General features: G+C 39.2%; 1 protein-coding gene across 6 annotated transcripts in view; it reads right to left on the minus strand.

The window, feature by feature from the left end:
• The window catches only part of auts2a (activator of transcription and developmental regulator AUTS2 a), a 278438-nt gene that overhangs the window by 203791 nt on the left and 54052 nt on the right, over positions 1–20595 (minus strand). For all 6 annotated transcript variants that reach the window (XM_072374256.1, XM_072374254.1, XM_072374257.1 and 3 more), the window contains exon 3: positions 11732–11941. In XM_072374256.1, the coding sequence (XP_072230357.1) occupies positions 11732–11941 (210 nt within the window). The remainder of the gene's footprint in view (positions 1–11731; positions 11942–20595) is intronic.

Raw genomic sequence — 20595 nt, forward strand, 5'->3', positions numbered from 1 at the left:
AAGAGAAACAGTTTCTGTGAGCTCCTTTGTAAAGGAGCTGCAAAATGATGAAGGGAACATGAATGCCAGATTTATTAAAGATGTTATGACTATTAATGATTTGTTGAAGAAAAAAGGATCACTTATACAAAGTTTCGAACTAATCACTCTCATGTAACTACATTAAATAGGAGGCGCTCGCACAGCTTTAATGGTTTCTGTACAAAGTTGTACTTCAACGATGTGAATCAAAGAGCATTTCTGGCTGTGAATGATGTTATTTCTCTCAGATACCAGCTCTACCATCAGTTTAATATACATAACTGCTTAACCGCCTGGAATCAAGCAAGAGCCAAAATTTTGATCAAAACAAAGCTTAATTCAAATGCTCTCCGCTGATTTGTGCCTACTGGTTATTTTTTCTGTTTATTGTATATTGAAGACCACATGGTGATGTAAAAAGCTAAATGAGGTTTTGTTTTTCTTTTCTGTTCAGAAGTGACAATATCTTTTCATCCAAATAGCTGCCTTCACTTTTTACTTGAAAGACGCACGTAAAGATGATCTGGTGATTACAGCGGAAACAATCCGTTTGCACGTCCAGCTTTTTAAAAGATCTTATCCAGTCCATATGTATCCAATCCCAAGGACACTTACCCTGTTAAGAGGTTATTTGTTTTATGGATTTTCAATTGTTGTATATTCCTGGTGAACTGTTTGACAGGATGTGTTAATGTAGCTTAAACCATCAAAATGGTAGTGTATAAAAGTCCACCAATAACATCAGCTCATAAAAATATGTTTTTGGGGTAATCAAACTTAACTCATAAGTCTATATCCTATGTTTAAGCAACTTGAAGCTTTTTGTCCTGTTAACCCAATGACATCATTTAACATTATTGAGGCTGGAATAGAGGTGGTGATAGAAGACTGTCCCCAGGAGAACCTATGGTAAGTGGTTCAGATTTATGAAGCAACCTTTTAACCTTATCTAGGTTTCACAAGGCACTTTACAATCGGTTTCTCAACCAATTATTCACATAAACATTATGTTTATGTGAATTAAGTGCCTCGTGTAATCTATTTGCACTGCTTTATTCTTGCCAAAGTTATCTGTCCAAGGACACTTAAACATGTGTAGGGGCTGTGGATCAAACCATCAACATACTTCCCACTGGATGACAACTAACTCTCCACCTTAGTCAGATCCACCATAACATGAGAAACAACACTCGGAAAGGAGGTCAGCTCCCTATGGCTCTCACCTCTGAGTTTATTTCAACACTTGGACATAAGCTTGTGTTAACCAGAGTAACATCTCTGTCACCATTCAGGCAAAGTCAGGCTGACAGGAGGGACTTGGATAAAGCTGGACTAGAACAAAGCAGCTGTGCAGGTAACATGGTGGGTGAAGACCAGCTCCAAATACATCTTTATCTTAAAGTACTTTCACAGTCAAGAGTTGCATTTCACTCCAAGAGCGTTTGATGCTCTCATAAATACTCCCATTCACCCAACCAGCACCTGTTTCTTAACTTCCTCTTTTACAAGGGGCCACAAAGTGCAGCAAAGGCAAGATGGGACAGAGAAGTACCAAAAAAAAAACAACCACAGTTCCCGCCAGCCAGCCACCATCCATGTGGACACACACACGGTAAAAGACATATGGAACTATTTTCTTTGCTCAGCTGAAATCCAGGATAAGCTTAATTGAAATGTATAGAGAAACTGCTTTTGCAGAGTGGAAGCTGTTTCACAGGGCAATGGAAATGGGTGTAGGCAATTATGCACCTTATTAAAATGCATTTGTATCCCAAAGTTAGCGTTAATTACTGAGCATATGTAAAATGGAATGGCGTGTGTGTAGGTTTTGTGTTTGTCTACACCTCATGTGGTCCGTTACATTGTGCATCAAGATATGGCTGAAATGTACACATCGGGCATCATCTTCCTGTAACTCCTGAAAAACAACAAGATGCAATTCTGCTACTTGCTCAGATTGCTACGTCACAATTTAAATCAGAAATTAACCACCTAGGAAGCCCTTTTTCCTTACTGAGCAATTTCCATCCGGGGCAACTTGCCGGTTGACATATTCACGGACACAGACATCATTTCGTATTAGTTCACACACACGATGGTTTGTTTACAGACTGAGGCTGACTTTCTGGAACATCAGCTGCTACATTCAGCAGATTACCCTGTGGACCATTACAAGGACAATAGTAGATTATTTCAGCTTGGTGGTCTGCCATATTCCTATGATGGGCCATTCAATGACTCGAGTAAAAAATTTTTTTAAAAAAGCCGAGGAAACCGAGTTCTTGAATTTGATTAAGACTGCTGCTCTCGAGTGCTTCATCTGCCCAAAATCATTTGGCGGAAAAGACTATTATCAGCCCAACCGTCTGCTGCCCAGCTCCACAAACAATTTTGAAAAACTACATGGTGTGCATCTTGTCATCTCAATTCTTGAATCTGTAAACTTAAGACACAAATCATGTGTGAACACAAAATGGCACCCGCTAAAGATGATGTCAATGTTTGTCAGCCAACAGATATCCTGGTTCGAGATCCCCAACAGGTAACAAAATGGACTGCATGTGAGTGGTAAAAAAAGAAAGAAAAAAAAGGCGTACATGAGGGTGACAGTCTGGTTGTAAAATTCATTTATCTTAGTTTCTCACTAATAAATGAGTTTAGATTTATAATAAACCGATTAAGTTATGGCTTAAACTCAACCAGAAAGTGACAAAAGTGTTATCAAATTAACATAAGTCAAACAAAAAAAAACCAAAATTGTTGTCATATGTTGGTTCTGAACTCATGGGCGTCATGGGCGTGTGACAGATTGAAAGCGCTCCATGGTACCACACCATCAAACCGCCGTTCCTGTCGCCTTTAGACAATTTTGTGGAAAGAAAGAAAAAAAAAAAAGTAATCTGCTCTCATGTGGCAGCACACACAATCGTATTTACTACCTGCTGTTTTCCAGGTCAGTCTTCTACAGGATGATTTCAGGGGTTGTATTTAAGGTTGTGAACTATATGGTCATTTTGATTGGAGGACTTGTTGCAATGTGACCCTGTTTGAGGCAAAAACAAGGCTTTTTACTATGCTTTGGAGTATTACAATACAGTCATTTCATGGTTGATTACACTGTTTTCACTCAATACCAGATTGATTACACAGATTCTCTTCAATCATTTTAATAATTTATTCAACTATATTTGAAGCGGACAGTGTTTTTTTTTATCATTTATTTATTTATTTTTAATAAACATTTGGACATTACTTTGATCCAAAATAATTTTCAATCACATGAGTCACATACACATACTGATGGCTTGAACTTGAGGTTCAGAATCTTGCATAAGGAGACTCAGCCATGTTAGTGAACATCTTGTTTTATATCCCAAGTTACAGCTGCCTTCAGTCTTTCAACAAATATACACAAATACCAAATCAAAATTACATCGGCTGCCATTAAAATATAAAGATAAATTAACAAGAGGCCACACTACTGTTTAACGTAAAACATCTACAGTATATAGAGGATGAAACAGTCTCCCATATTAAATTTAACTACCCGTTTAAATTAGAACTGTCACCACTTAGGTCTCGGAAACTTCATCTCAGTTTTTATGATTCGATAAGAAATATCACTAAAGGCCTATGCCCAGTTAATATTCAGTCAAGCACACAGAGCCCTATTTTACACTTCAGTCGACAAACCAATTCTCAGGATGTACCTGAAAGATTTCATTTTCTAAGTGTCTCGGATCACGATCATTGATGTAAAAAGACACATTTCCACACAGATGTTGAAATGTGAAATGCTTTGACTGGAGACATTTATTTTTACTCAGGTCTCCTCCCACGATGATTTAGCTGTGAAGTCAGATACAAGAACAATGTGCAAAAGAGTATACAGCTGTACATATGTTTTTGTCTTAAAGAGGAGCGACGCCCTCAAAGTAATCAAAACTTAAAAGGATGTTCTCACGAGAATCAGAAATTGTCACAAATGTCACGCTTATGGATAATTTAGAATTTAAGATGTGTGAAATGTCTTGAGGGTTGTTCTGGATAGGCTGTAGTTATTTATCAAAAATAGATCCTGCTTGAAAAATAAACAATTGTAAATAAAAATAAATAGTAAGTGAAGTACAGCAGTCACTAATTCAGATTGGGATGTTGGAAATTCATCATGTCAGGAGCCTTAAGGCAAAGAAACAGGAAATGATGACTCGCTGGCATCATCAGAACATTTTCAGAACACTCCGGGAAACAAATATGTCATCAATAAATTAAAAAAAGAATCCATCTAAAGGACAAAAAGGACTATTGGTCAACGTTGTCATCGCCTGAGCGTATTTGTTTGTGCAGGTTGCTGTGAGAAGATTCGGGCAGTTTGGAAAGAGGTGTTTAAGTGTCTCTTCATACACAGAAAGATGGGGACAGTTCTCATTAATCACCCTCAGTTTCTTTTTTTTTTCTTCTTAAATTTATATCTTTTCCCCTTGCATTATGGGAGATCTTCAAAAGAAGAGATTGTAAAGGAGAGGAAGCACCACTCAAAAGCAACACATTTATACTGTGTTTGTTCCTTTTGGAAAAAAAAATAAAAAGAGGAAAACATTTTTCACATCCAGATGGACCTGAACTATTCTCAGCTTTCATCACGATGACTATGGGCTATAAACGGTAGCTGACCGGATTTGACATAAGCTGGACAGCTGAGCTGTGCTTTGCTGGTCTGCATTTGACAGGAGCTGGACAGCCATGATAAAAGCTTCTTCAAACACTTACAGCCCACTGGCCAGCACTGAATGACAGCTCAGATGGGCCTGGGTTTTAAGTGGCTGACACTTTAAGTACGGCCACTTAATTTTTCATGAACTGATTGTGAGGCCTGTCAAGAGTGAGACCCGGCATCAGGTTGGGTAGTGCCTTCTGAGGGCCGATGCTGTCAGTCTTTAAACAGCAGATACAGAGTTTTCACTGCTCTAAGAAATTATTGTTCAACAGTCATGTGAGCAGATAGTCCAGCCCCACCTTCCTCCCCTTACTGTCCTGCCATAGAGAAGTGACACTTCAAAAGAAATTGCTAATGCCAGACGAACAGGGACATAAAGAAGAAAAAATAAACCATTTTCTAGACTTGTCAAACAACATCAGAAAATTTAGCTCATGACAGGCTTTTGGAAGTAAGGACAACATAAACACATAAGAGATGCCAAGGGAGTGGGTGAAAGCATGTAGTTACTGTTAAGTGAGGTGCGGATGTGCTGTCAAAGCGCCTGTAGCATGAGAGGTGCAAGTACAAAGAAAAACTTCCAGAGGACAAAGACAGAAGGACCAGTTCATGTGGCACTAGTGCGTCACACATACACAGTATCAGAGTTACAAACATTAAGACAGAAAGCTGAAATGTTGCTTCTTTGTCACGATGAATACATTATGTGGTGTGCTAAAACACATACTGCGGTTACACTAACTACACAGGCGCTTGCCAAGCTCTCAGTTGCACCAAAATGTTTACCGATTGTTATCATGTGTGTCACAAAGACGAGAAAATAAGCCGTCACGATAGGATTTGATGAAATCAAGCGCTTGTGTATAAAGCGCCACTGTGACATTGACAGTTATCATCCCCACAGAGGCTTGCACTGCATCTTATCTGACAATCAGGACATTGCTTTTCTTCGAATCACTTATTGGCTTAAAGGATAAGCTTATTAAGGGTGACCCACAAAGCTGAAAGAGCTGAACATTACATTACATTTTCGCTGCAGATTGACAAGCATGTCAACTTGCCCCCATTCTTACACAATCAGGGATTCTGTCCAAATATTCACACACAGAAACGGACACACACACACACAGATCCACCATTAGCGCTTTTAGCTTGATCTCATTACATGTGGTCACCAGCAGGTTGAAACAAAAGTTCAATCAAGGTACAACACTGATGCTGGTGATAATACAGCCTCTGGCAGCCCTTAAAGAAGGGTTTCTTTTATCAGGGCAAGTGGAGTGTAAGTATGCAGCTAGTGAAATGATTCAGGGAACTGAGGCCAGAGACCAGAGCCCTCTGGTAGTTTGGCTGGCCTGGTTAAGACTTCTTAGCGAATGATTTCCACCTGCGGGGCTGACAATGCTCAGTGACCTCTGCAACAATCACTTGGTAGCTGGGCAAAAAAAACACTTAGATTTCATTCACTAATTGATTCTTGTTTTTTTTGTTTTTTTAATCGTTTATTCATTTCTTTATATATATGCAACTTCTCTTAAATGCAAAATAAAAGAATAGAATCAAGTAGAATAGAATTATCCTCCATTGTTCCCTCAGTGAGGAAATTTGCAATGTAAACACAGTTTCTGAGTCTCAGCCACTTAGTATAAACAAACGACTTCTTCTAAGGGATTCCAGTCCAGAATAAATCACTGCTCCTAAATGTCCGGCCAAGAACAAGGCAGACAGCCAGACAGCCAGACCAGCAGACAGACAGGCAGGTGGCTGGACTGAGACGTGGGGGATCCGGGGAGGGAAGTCTAACCTAAGCCCTCGTTGGTCACCCCACCACCTCCGGACATTCACTTCTCCTCTCATCACTCCTCCAGAACAGAGCAGATGGGTCTCACAGCACGCCATTCTGTTCACCAGAGATACTGTACAAAGCATCATACGCCACAGACCCCCATAACAACATCAGAAAAACGACAAAACATCAAATACACTAAATGTACTGGAAAACTTCTATTATACCTGATCTCCCAATGACTGAAAACACGTCATCTTCCAAAGATGAAAAGCTTCATCCATGTCATCAGTAACAAAAATGTGACCTTACAGTAAAATAGTTTCCAGTGCCAGCAAGTGGAGCATTCAACTTGGGCAAAGCATGTGGAAATTTGTTCTTGAAATTTTGTAAAGGACTAAATGTTTTTCCTTCTGGTTTTGTTTTTAAGTCTTCACAGTCCAGTTATGCTACTGAACACTTTTAAAACCACAGGGTTTTTAAGTGGTCCCAGTAGAGTGCCTGTGTAGAAATCCCTCCGTTAGCTCTCCTATAGCCACAAGTAGCCACATAACAGCACCTATGAGCTAACAGAGCTATAGTACACGTTTGTTCATTCATTTGTCTTAAAGTATTGGTGAAATAAAGACAGATAATGCCTTATTTAGAGGCTGCATCATCTAAGTCCCGCTCACTCCGTTATATGGATCGTGACTAATCTAAATATCTTCCGAAGGACGCCAACTTTTGCCAAACTGTTCACAGTGAGTAGATAAACGTATTTCATGCCAAAAATAAGGTCTAGGTTTAAAAATAGCAGAGTTCCCTTTTAACACACTGCTATAATCTTCCTTGTGACCAGGTTGTTCTTAATATAATAATCATAATAATATCTAAGAAACATATTTCATTCTCAGAAATAAGTGGAAGCAAAGCACCATTCGCAAAGACAGAACATCCATTATGATCAGAGCATTATTACAATAAAAGGTCAGTGTCCTGTTTTTTTAAATCTCAACATTACAACACCCCCCAGAAAAACAAACAAACAAAACAATAGTCTGAGAATAATATATTTAATAAAAGAAATGAGAAGCTGCAGATTCCCACAATTTGTGTGTTACTACCTCACTCATCCTTCTCCATGGCACTTTACCCTATATGGGCTCTCTTTTTGTCCCTCACTGTGACAATATGTCAGAGGTGCTTCTCAGCATTTCTCCCTTTCCCGCCCAGTGCTTACAAAATCTCATAGTTCAGTACACTGGGTCGGAGCTGAAGATCAAAAACTGTTGCTGTAATCTGTGAGCTCAGCTGGGAGGGGAACAAACAGGGGAAAAACACTTAACAGAAAATTTGTATCTTAGTCTCTTTCCATCCCTCATTGTGCTTTAAGTCATAGGTAATAAAAGTGCTGATAACAGGCTGTCTTTCCAGGCTGTAGCATTTCTGAATGGTGAATTAAACCTTGAGACAGCCCTCTGACATTTAAAATGTAACCTTGAGTGAGGACAATGCCTTAACATTTATTTATAGAGCAAAGCCAAGGAGAAGATAAACGAGCTGCGGAGTTATCACACAGAACTAATCTCTTAAAAGGGGAGGTGGAAGGCACAGATGATGTTCAGTTCAATTATGCACATGTCATAAAGGGTGACAGATTGGTCTGTTATTGAGCATCGAGGTTGATGGGTCAATTTGCATCTCAACGGTAAAAAAAAAAAAAACTTTTTCAGAAAGATAATTGTCTAATTGTGTGGGCTTCAGTAGCATAGCAGCCGAACACATTAGGTTATCAAAACCATCTGTCACATAATCATTAAAATCACTTTGGGTATTTACCAAGATTACAGGGAGCCACTGTAATTTTGAGAGCCCTCACTGGCGATAAATAAAAGGCTAGCATTTCACTCATTAGTGTTGTTGCACAGCCACCTGTGAAGTATGTGAAGGGATATCAGAACATGTGCAGAGTTAATACTCTGTACATCAGCACATGTGTGGGTGAAGGAGGTGAGAAACAGTGAGTGTGAACGTATTGAATATGTGTTAAAAGCCTGATGTGCATAAATGCATCTGCAGATTTGATGCAAGCGTGTGGGCTCTGGGGCAGGAGAGAAAGCAGGTTTTCCTCTGCATCAACGCCACTCATGACTGAAACACACAACCCCAGCCACCTGTCTCAGAACTGGAACCCATTTGTGCCAGTAACCGATGAGATGGCGGTTTGAGAGGCTCTGGGGTATCAGAAAGCTTATATGTGCCCCATCTCCACCAGGTTGTTCTAGTTGGAGCAGCCCTCAACGAAGAAGAAAGTGAAGACAACACAAGCTGCACTCCAAGACGATGGAAACACACAGCGCACAAGACTCACGGGGGAGGGAGTGGACTGACCCCGAAAATCGTCGATAGAGACATGTCCAGCCTACAGGTAAGGAAGCACACGACTGATTAAACCGTCCCTAGTTAACACAGACAGAACAACATTTGTGGGCAGACACCACCTGTGTGGCTCACAAAAGTAAAGTCTGTTTGTGGGAAACTGCATGTACACAAACATAAGACACATTTAAATAAGCTACAGATGAACAGTATTGAATACGCGTGCCTACATGTGGTCATCACAGCAGTACAAGACAACCTTGAAAATGACAGGGAGTACCATCTGTCCATTACCCAAAGCAGGGGCACACATGACACACAGGCACTAGTTGTGTCTGCTGCAAAGGCTGCTGGCAACAGCTACAGTGCCTCATACTGTACTGCATCACGTGACCTCTTTGCAGTTTCTATCATGTGACTTTGTAAAAATCTGATCTGGTGTCCCAGCTGCTAACTAAAGGCTTAGAAGAGCATCCACTCAGCAGAGAGGACAAACAAAATGTAGCCACAACTGCTAAACTGTTCCATATGATAAGCTTGAATAAATATAAGATTATATTGGTTTGAATTAGAGTTACATTTACCAGAGGTAGTGAAGTTATCTCATAATTTAAATTTGTTAAAGAAATATTAACTTGAAACCTGAATAAAGAATATGTAATGACCCGTTGAGTTCTTTTGTTTTGAATCATGTTTTGTCTCGTCATTTCCCGTTTTATTTTGAAATATTAACCTTCACTCTCGTTTCAGGTATCTTCAGGTATATATAGTCTGCGTCTCCCTATATCCTGTTCCAGTGTGTTGTAACAATCGTTTGAGAGTTCTTCATCCTCGCCTTCCAAGTGTTCCATAGTCTTGTGATTCCGGTCCTTGAATTCGAGCATTCTTCCTTCAGAGTGCTCCTTTGTAAAGTTTTGTATCATAGTCATAGCCTAGATTCATTTAAGTTCATAGCCTGTTTGGTTTCCTCCGTTCAGGAGTGATTTTCTGTTCTCGTTAAAGTTTCATAGCATCTCCGTTAAAGGAGCGTTTGCGTTTTGGTTTCATGTAAAGTTTCATAGTGCCTCCGTTAAAGGAGAGCCTTTTGTATCTTGTATAGTCTACATAATGCCTCCGTTCATGGAGTGATTTTGAGTTATTTTTTACTTATTCGTGCCTCCGTTACCGGGAGAGCGTCCTTTGTTTGTTCCGTCTCTTTAGAGGAGTGCGCAGAGTTTATTTATAATCTTTTATAGCTCTTTCTGTTTTCCTCCTGGAGTGGAGTGAGTTTTGATTTTGATAAAGTTTTATAGTTACACTAGCCTCAAGCCTAGTTATTGAGGTTAGTGTATTAGTATTTCACAGTCCCTTCTTTTCTCTGTTAAGGAGACCCATAAGTGGTTTATTTAATAAAGTATCTTATTTCGAAAGAACCCTGCATCTGTGTCCTGCTGGTTTCTGACAGAATACAGGAATATACACAACAAAAATCACTGTAGAACCCATAGAAATGTGTCCATGAGTACACAGCTCAAGAAGACTTCTTCCAAAGAAGTAGAGCCTCCGCTTGTGTGGTCAGTTAGTACATATTTTCATATGTGTGCGTGGGTATGTTGCCCTTGCTGCCAGAGAATTACTGCATCAGGGTCCCTGGAATATTCATTAGTGACCTCGTCACCTTGCTACCCACAAAAAATGTTTAAACATTCACTGATGTTCACCCACATCACCCAGAAGCTATGTTTGACATTGTTGAATTATTGTGACTTAATTCATTTAACTAATACATGTAGCACTAACCATGGGTGTGCTGTGCATGCACACGACCGCATCTTCAAGTTCTACACAAATTCAATGTAAAAGAGTGATCAAAGTCTCTTTATAACCAAAGCAAACATACTTCTGCATGGAAATTAATTTGTGGAAAACTTTATGAGTTAATTAATTTCATGTCTCAATGATTCAATCACAAATGTCGACAGAATTGGTTCTTAGCTCGACTAAGCTGGGAATGTAGCTGAACTGACTGCTTTTGCACTGGGTTATTGTTAAACTGTCACTGTTTGCTTAAAGGCTTTCAAATTGTCTGCTCAAATCTCTAGCCATCAATACTAGTGTATATATTGTCAACATGTACAGTACAAGCAGATGTAGACACCGTGTATGACCGTGCTAAAATAGAGTGCATATGCTTTATGTTTTTAGGGGGCTTTGGACTAAAGTATATTTTCAACTGAAGAATGTGAAGTCAGCAGTGTTAACTCTCAACATGGTGAACAATGCTTTCCAGAGTGCAAAGGGTGCTGCAGTGCTGGTGCTGGACGCTGTGCAGTGCAAACAACAGTTCAGCCATTCAGCATGGCCTTAGCTTGTGGAGTCTCAGAAGTTTTGTCAATAAATCATTAAAGATTACGACTAAGATAATCGTTTCACTATCCAAACTCTGTTTCTAAATTATGAAAAAAAAAAAAATATATATTCCTCAACCGCAGTGAAATAATCTATAGAATTGGAGCATCCTGTCTGGGGGAATATCTGTGACAGGTAGACAAGAAATCATTATCTCAAGCTAAGACCATGAGATAACATGTGCAAAGATCCCATGAGACTGAGATACTTGGGTGAAAAAGTCTGTTTTTTACTCATTTATATACATGTTAAGTAGCATTCAGAAGTTTGGGAGTTTCTTCGATGAAAATTCTACAAAGAAACCAAGAAAGTGGTTGATATATTTTTTGACCCGATGTGTGCTTTGAGCATATTCACATTGACAAGATAAATACATTCAGACAAAACTGGCATTTGCAGTTTAAACCACATACAATCACAGATGCAGCACAACAGTAGTCAAAGAATTCCCAACTCACCACTGCGTGCTTCTTGTTGCGGTGTTTCTTCTTCCTCTTGCCTTGTATGTGCGCCAGGCGGGGGTTGTTCTCCTGGTCCGATGACTGGTGGTGGTAACTGTTCTTGCAGGGATCCAGGCTCAAGCCGTTGGGGACCCTGACTGGCTTTTTCTTGTGCAGCGGCCCTGCCTGGTTGTCTCTGCTCTCCTGGGGCTTTAATGTCATGTTCTTCTGGAGAGAAAACAGGACAAGGAAAAGGTTAAATTAAAATAAAAAAACATGAAATAAAACAAAGCATTTTGTCCTCATTAGTGTTGTGCCTTAGAACACGGATCAGCCCTAAAACTAGCCTTTGAAGATTAATCAACAAATTGGTGTTTCATAAATGTATTTGTTTTTGTTTTATAGATGACAAATGCTAGTCTCTCCACAACTTATTGTAGGCAAACCTACATTAAATGCATATGGATTGATTGTCATGAAATTCTGTGGGGGCAAACTTGACATCTAGTGCCAATAAGGTGTCAAGGTTTTCTGTTACCAAAATGTATGAATTATATAACCATTAATGGTTGTCGGATTATGTCTACTAATGGACGATCCAATTATGGGGTCCTATGGCACCTATTCGACTTACTGTAATAGTTTTTAGTGTAATTAGGTAGAGATATTCATGGCTCTGATGAACAGTAGTGACTCACCCCATCACCCTCAACAGTACTTTGTGTTATGTAATAATTAGTCAGTGACAACACACCAGCTTGCCAAAATAACACTTTAAATATATAAAACTCTCACTAAGACTCTGACATTATCATTTGCGCAAAGCAACTCTGTGCTCAGCAGAGCTTCTAAACCTGAGACCATGTATTGTTGCAGGACTTTGCAGAGTCTGAGGCAAAATTTCTCAGATCACCGCTTATTAACCATTGCTGTTATGCATCAAGACCAATTCACGGCTCCTCCGTGTGCAGTCTTAAGAGACACAGTCTGTTACGTTTACATTATTTCATGCAAGCTCAGGTGCTTGTTGTTTATGATTGAACACAAGGTCAAAAAGAAAAAGTCAACTACATGTCCTTGTAGGCCTGCTCTCATGTGAATAAAGGGAGAAAAGGCAAATTTCCCTGCCATTCACATATAAACAACCCGATCCAGTGGCTATTAATATCATTTTCAGGGGTCATATGCAGTGTGTGCAATCTGTACAGCAGGGTTGGTCTGAGGCCTTTATAACAACCAACAGTGGCCACACACAGACCATTTTAAGTGGCACAGATGGGAAAGAGACAGCAGTAGGAAAGACAGCCTTATTGCATGTGAGAAGAAAGTGAAAATTCAGATTAATGTGATCCATGGCACTGCAGCTGAATATCATATGTAAAACTATGAGAGATGGAGGAGCTTGTTGCATGAACGCAGGAGATAGATTACATGACAGTCTAAGTGGGAAAAAAAGTAGTGTATCATTACTGTGGCTAGATGGATGAAAGTTAATGGTATATCAGCTTGGCTTTGTGTTGTAAAGGGTCTATTTAGCCGACAGCATGTCTTCACTACAGATGGGGTTATGTTTAGATGTCTGTCGTGAAAGGTACTGAATAACTGTTTATTTCTTTTTTAAATGGCAGGGTTTACATGGTTTGCTCCTTTGTAGTACAAACAGTCAGCGTGTTATGCCCCCAGTGAGACGTTTAAGCTGGTGAAGTAGCTGATGGTATGTAAAAGCTGCCATAGCTTCACTAATGACATGTCAACACTCTGTAAAATTAACAGGAGGGTTGTTGAGGCAAACTTACATGTATATAGTGCGTGTTCACACTTCTGGGCACATGGAAAATGCAAAACATTAAAATTTATGTTTAGTAATTGAGTGGTTGCCTTAAACCAAAGCAAATTACAAATGAGGAACAACATGTAAGCTTCAGCACAGTAAGAAACCCTGGCTTTAGAATTAGGTACTAATTGTTGGAATAACAAGTAGAGCACAAGTGCAAGTAAGTACATATTAGACATGATAGGGTTTTAGAGGTGCTATGAGAGGGGGTGATCTCTGAAGAGATTAGTCTTCTAAAGAAGGTAAATATAGAGAGGGGCGCCCCTACATCTGGTAGCTCGTTCCACAATCAACGGAATAAAAACTAAAACAATAATTAAAAAAGTGAAGTTCCAGAGACGACTGCAGTGGTCAAGAAGGAACATAAGCCTGCATGACTGAGATTAGACATCTGGGTGCAGACCCCACAGTCACTCCCAGGGCTTGCACTTCATTTCATCAGATCCTACAAATGGCACCAATAAAGCAGGAAACTTTCACACATCTACAGTGATGTCATTAACACTGTGGATGTGTGGAAATGTGGAAAAATGACAAAGCAACTTCTGTCCTGGAGGGCAGACATGGTAAACCGACTCTTCCAGGCTGAATGAGGCTGTTGCAGCATCTCTTGTTGACAGATCTTGTAAACAGACAGGTCTAACTGATTCCAGTTTGAATTAAGTTATGCTTCATCACCTGGAGCTGCAGCACCATAGCGAGCAGACTTGTGTGTTTTGTAAGCAGCTTGACAGATTATGCCTGGACACTGGTTGCAATCTTTGTAGACAACATAACTACAAGGTCAATATATAAAGGTTATCTGCTGTATAATGCTTATAATCACAGTAAGTGGTATGGGTTCTGAAGTTTTAAAAAAGGTTATTGAAGCTGTCCAGTACTACAAAGTCAGTATATTTATTCTTTATTTTTTTCTCAAACTTCTGTGGCATTTTGAGGTATTTTAGTTGACCATGTCCATTCCAAAAGGAGAATAGCTTTCTTGCAACATGCTTGCAACAGCTTTCACGCTGGACTAATCATCAGTCTTTCAAGTCATGCCTTAGTCCAAGTGTGAGCTTCAGTGCTGGCACACAGTACATATGAGGGATGAAATCAAGATAAATTTTCTACAGTACACCAGTAAGAATAAAACCACATCTCAAGAAGGAGCAGTTACTCACAGACGGACCACCTCGAAGCAACCTTGGCGTGCCTGGAAAGAATTGCCTCAACAACATTACAGATACACTCTGCTGTCAAAAAGAAGAGTTTGATGGCTGTGCTACTGGCACTGACTCACTAAATCATTTCTAAAGGCGTCAATTCATTCACAAAAAAAAATAAAATACAAAAACAAGTGCATGCACCAACTAATCTTGTTTGCCTTTTCAGCCCACACTCATCCAAGGCAAATAATGCTACGTGACATGCATTGTCAGCACAGAGAATAAGTGACAAAGTTATGATGGGGCTGAGAGAGCTTCCATTGTACCAGTCTTCAGGAAGCTTTTAGGCTTCCTAACCGACTGATTGCTGGAAGCCTGCCCGCTGAACAATGGCAGGGCAAATTCCTTATTTCAGTGTTTTACAATAACATCGAAAGAGGACGTAATTGCTAAATATAGTTCAATCTGCACCAGCTTTTATTACAGTGATTATCAGTGTATAGAGTAATTAAAATGTGGCATTTGTATGTCATTTTAATTAACGAGAGGTGCCCATAGCTTAGGTGGAGGAGCCGTCATCCAGCAATATGAAGGTCAGCTGACGGTCAACCTCTCCATGTGTTGAAATGTCATTTGAGCAGGACACTGAACCCCACATGTGCTGATCGGTGGGAGTGTGTGTTTATTTACTATCGTGTGTGGCTATATTGTACGTATATGGACAGTTTATCATTTCATTTTGCAGTTACAAGTAAATGGATGCATGGAGTCTGTGTATAAAAATGATGAATGGAGGGGACCTGGGCTGAATAGACACTACAGCATGACAGAATACGTCTTACTCAAAGATATATACTTATTTTCTACGGATTCAATAAGCCTCTATGTCCATTATGCAGTGAAAACATCTGCTAGTTTTCCGCATGTAATTAATGTCCATATTGGTCAACAGTACAATGATTTTAAAAGGTTGTTTTTCTTTGGGTTTGCTCCAAGACTGGTCATTTAGACACCGGAATACAAGTTTTGATCTTAACCGAGACATTCCTGTCCAGCTTGGTGTTGCTGGTGTGCCTTCACCACCCTGCAGATCCTCCTTCCACAAAACCAACCAGTCTGCAAGCGCCTGATCAAATTGTCTTGTGCAGACAGTTTCATTAGTTTCCAAATTCTGGGCTCCCAGCAGAGAGGAGGAATGGTGACTGAACAGAGGCTGTAAAAGACAAAACTGGAGAGGAAAACAGAAAACCACCAGGGGCTTAATAAATTCAACTTCCCATGATGCTTCTGCATTCAGCACCAAGCTTAAAGTACAGCCGCGTCACACAAAAAAAGCCCGTCTCCTTTCTCAGCACAACAAAGTAAACCCTAACTGGAGAGCTAATGAATGCAAATAAAGACTGATAAATACTATCTCGCCTAGTGGGGTACTTGAAGACAACAGTGAGTATTAACATCAGCTACCTAGTTGAGAGAAGTTCAGAAGCTGAGTTGTTTCTCATTCTTTAGGGAGTCCATCTGATTATCACACTTTCTGTTGGTGTGAAATAGCATCAAGCCAGCTCTAAGAGCTGAGTGTAACCAATCATTGGATAATTCCCCGCTGCCGTCTGTTATGATGTAACCAATTACCACTGAGATTAAAGCAGCTGAACTACTGCAAGTTTCGATTTAATGGTCGAAACCCAACAAAGCAGGAAATGTACAAATCTTGGTCAGGACCACATTAATGACCCTGCTCTAACTGAAGGGGACATTCTGTGGGCGGATGCTCAATGATGGCCCTTGTGTAAAGGTGAGTGAGCTTTCTTACCATAACTTTAAAGAAATACAACATCACTAAAAAAAACAAATAAATAAAAATATGACTTTTTTTTTCTTGAAAACACTTAAAAATGATAAAAAAAGAAAAATGAAAAGCATTTACCAGTGATACATTTTCCTGAAAATCCCATCCAAGAGAGAATTAAAAACAAATAAACATGGAAGTTCTTAACTCAAGCCATACAACCACAATCCATATTTCTGTTCATCATTTTCTTTCCCCGGTAGCGCGCCCCCCCCTTTTTCTAATTTACCAACAGGGCAGCGGGGGAAGCACATCATTATATGGAGTAATGAGATTGTTCCACAATATTCAAACACATCATCATTTGTTTGTTTGTTCATTGTTTCTGGGCACCAGTAGATTGTGTTGTTTTTGTGCTAACACAGCTGCCTGTCCAAGATATAGAAACCAATGCAGAACAAGTTAAGAACACAACAATTAGAACCGTATGTTCAAGAAAAGGTCCTTTGACTGAGCTTTCAGTTGGTCATTTCAACCATAGAGGCGGCTATCTTAAGGCACCTCACGATTTGATTATGATTCAGAGGGCCATGTGGTCTATTTTTTCCTTCTATACCGGACTTTTTTTCCCTCTCTGCATGACCACTTAGTACTCCTCAAGAAATGTATTCGCAACAATACCAATTTAACCCACTTACCCAAAATATCTTTATAAAACATGTGGAAGAGATGTGGCCATGCAACTGGAGGATTACATTGTCAACATATTTACTGACCAAGAACCAACAGAAGAAGCATGCCTGCAGCAGCACACTGGTAGTACATTAATACAGATTAATACAGGATTCTCACCAACTTCCTGCTGTGATGCACAGCGAACACTGCAATCGCTCATCTACCGCTCTTTGTTTGTCATGATTGTCGTGTTTCCAAAATATTTCAACTCCACTTCATAGAAGCCAAAACGCTTCCATATGCTAGCTCTTAATTAACTCAGAGGATTTCAAATAGCAGCAAAAAAAGGGGGAGAAAACCAGCACTTGACTTCAAGGAAACTCTGCTGAGAACTAACAGAACACTCCAGCTTTTGTGAAAATGCTTCAGGCATAATTTCTATGCTTGTAAGTAATAAATTATTCACAAGTGAAAGTGTGAATTTGGGCAGTTAACTATATTAACTACTGTATTTGGTTTAAATATATCTCAGTGTTGCTGCCTGAGACAGGTGGAAGAAGTTTCTTAACACCAATGTCTTTGTGTAACTTGGTCTCATTTGTTTGTAGAGATTTAATACTGCACTCAAGGGAAGGGCTATATACATAAGGATATAATTGTGTACATACATACATTGACTATAAGCATGTCATATTGCTGCAGAAAGACATGAATTCCACTTGCAGCTTTCCAGAGGCCATCTGCAATTCCAATATCTTGTAATTGATGGTGTTATTCAGTGGATCGTTATCTTATGCAGAGTAATAATTAAAAGAGCCCGTCTTAAGGAAGCAATAAAAACTTACTGGGAACTCGGTTTTGGAGTAACGCTCAAGAGGTTCACTCGTGATTCATTTTTAATAGTTTATTTACCCAATGAGATAACATCCATCGTCTCCAGGTATGAAGTGTGAATATTATCCGTTATCAGCACCAATATAGGAAAGGAAAAGGTGGACTTGGTAAAGAATTTTTACAGTCTCAAACAACAAGTTAATTATTAAAACACTAAAGAGCAAAGTCATGACTGGTGTTACTTTCAAATTAGGGCAACTTTTTAAATGTTTTGTTTGACTCATTAAGTTTATTATAATAATAATAATAATAATAATAATAATAATAATAAGGCCAGATGAGTGAAAAAAGCAACAATTTTCTCTAATATGACTAACAAGACGTGACAGAGCAGCGTCTTCTTCAAACCCAATGATCACATACACACAAAGAAAACTCCCAAATTTGCTGGCTCTAATCTCATCATAGCAGATTTATTCACAGGGAAATCCTGTGGATGAAGATCAGATTGCCTGGTTGTGTCTTTTTCTTGTTCAGAAAACAAGACATAACCAAAGTGACAACGTGAAAATTAAGCCAGTCAAAGCAAGTGTGACAGAAGAATTAATACTACAAGTGCTTAAAATACTGGTATCATGATATCATAATAATCTCCAAAGTCAATAAATCAGCATCCTTATGCGCTTGTATTCATAACACGACATATGTTTGTATGCTTGTGTACAAAAATGTTTCCAGCATGCATCAGAGCAGGCCTGCAGAACACAGGACCTAATGGGAAACAAACATATTCAGTATGAGCCACGAGAACCCACAACATTTACCCTGATTAAATAAACATGAGGAGCAGATACAGCCTGTCAGCCTGGCTTTTTTCATGTTAATCACTGAGTAAGCAGAGCAGGCAGAGGGACCCTTTATTGGGTGCAGAAAGATGTAAACAAGCAGTGTTTGCATCACTCTTAAAAAAAAAAAAAAAAGAAAATTCATATTCCCTCCATTTGCTGAAACCTAGAAATTGTAGACTTCAGCGGGCAGGTCAACTGTTCAGATGAATGGAAAAATTTTAGCATAAAAAGGAAGGCGCCATCCACATTGGTGATTATGTGAATACGGATGCACACTGTGAGACGATACAGCGCAGAATATATTAATCAAATGAGAACAAACAATGAAAATAATGTGCTGGTAACAATCCCAGGCTGTGTGGCATTGTGGGGCAGATTTCCCCCCTTCTAGCTGCCCTTGATGGCTTAAATAATTACACCTAATTGTTGATAGATGTAACAACAAATGAGCCAATTGTTTAAACAGGAAGAGGGACTGCTGGCAATTACTGGGTCAGAGCTTTTACACGATTCTCTGATCCATTATCAAACAAAATTTAGGTTTTTTTTTGCAAATAAGACCAATTTGTTTGACAACTACGGTTGTTTGAAAGAAAAGAAAATCATCTCACTGTTGGGTATAATGATACATGGGATTCATTCACCAAAGAAAAAGCACTCATTAAAAAACATTACCACAAGTATCACAAGGCTGTTAAATGTAAGCAATATAATGAAATTATAAAGAATTGTAATTACTAGAGATGATCCTTATTAATCTACTTGATGCATACTGTGACCATGAAATTAGTTTTAAATTGATCAGTACTGACTATGTCAGACTGAAGCACTGTCCTCTAATTCAAGTGTAGCAGCACTGACAATCATGTGATCACAACTGCTTTATCACTCGTGTGGATAGTGCAGTAATTAGGTTTTCTTTATAAATGGTAAGTGTAGCAGCGAAACCTGACGCTTAGTAAATTAAGTGTCAGCTATTGTTACACTAAAATGTTTAGAATCACATTTTAAATTAAAATATGGCTCAAGTGGCCACCTGTAGTATTTCCATTTTCTACTATCAACACAGATGCCAAAGACATAGGCTGCAGATTAATTAATATTTTATGTAATACATACACTTACAGTGACAGAATTCAATTCAATAATACAAATTAATTATCGAAGGGAAATTATAACCCTGCGATTAAAGATATGCCATTGCTATAGGTAGATAACAAAATAAATAAAATCAGCCAACAAACATGTAGAAAGTTGAAGTGTAGCAGAGATGAAGGTGTGGTAGAAGCCTTCAGAGGTCGCCATCAATGGGCCGGAGCGTTGTTTTTGTACCGTGGCAACAACTTAGCTGCATTGCCAATGTAGCTGATCTCTTTCAGTAGTCCGGTGTTTCCCAATCCTGGTCCTCAAGGCACGCCGCCCTGCATGTTTTCCATGTTCCCCTGCTCCAGCACACCTGATACAGACGAATGGGTCCGGTCTTTAAGCTCTGCAGAAGGCTGAGGACGAGGTCATCCAATTTTGTAAAGTATTTCCAGCATCACTTCATCAAAACACGCAGAGAAAACTGTAGTAAAATTGTCTGGTCCGAGATAATCATTTGTAAATGTACCATTTACATAATGATCTTGCATACAATCTCAAGTAATTCAGCTTTCTTTGGAAACGATCACTGCATTGCTGAATTAAACTGCATTTTACTGAACATACAGTCACAAAGACATGGGAAATAGAAATGTATTACTGAATTACAA

Source organism: Leuresthes tenuis, unplaced genomic scaffold (genome assembly GCF_036924035.1).
Source record: "Leuresthes tenuis unplaced genomic scaffold, fLeuTen1.0.hap1 SCAF_21, whole genome shotgun sequence".
Lineage (NCBI taxonomy): Eukaryota > Metazoa > Chordata > Actinopteri > Atheriniformes > Atherinopsidae > Leuresthes > Leuresthes tenuis.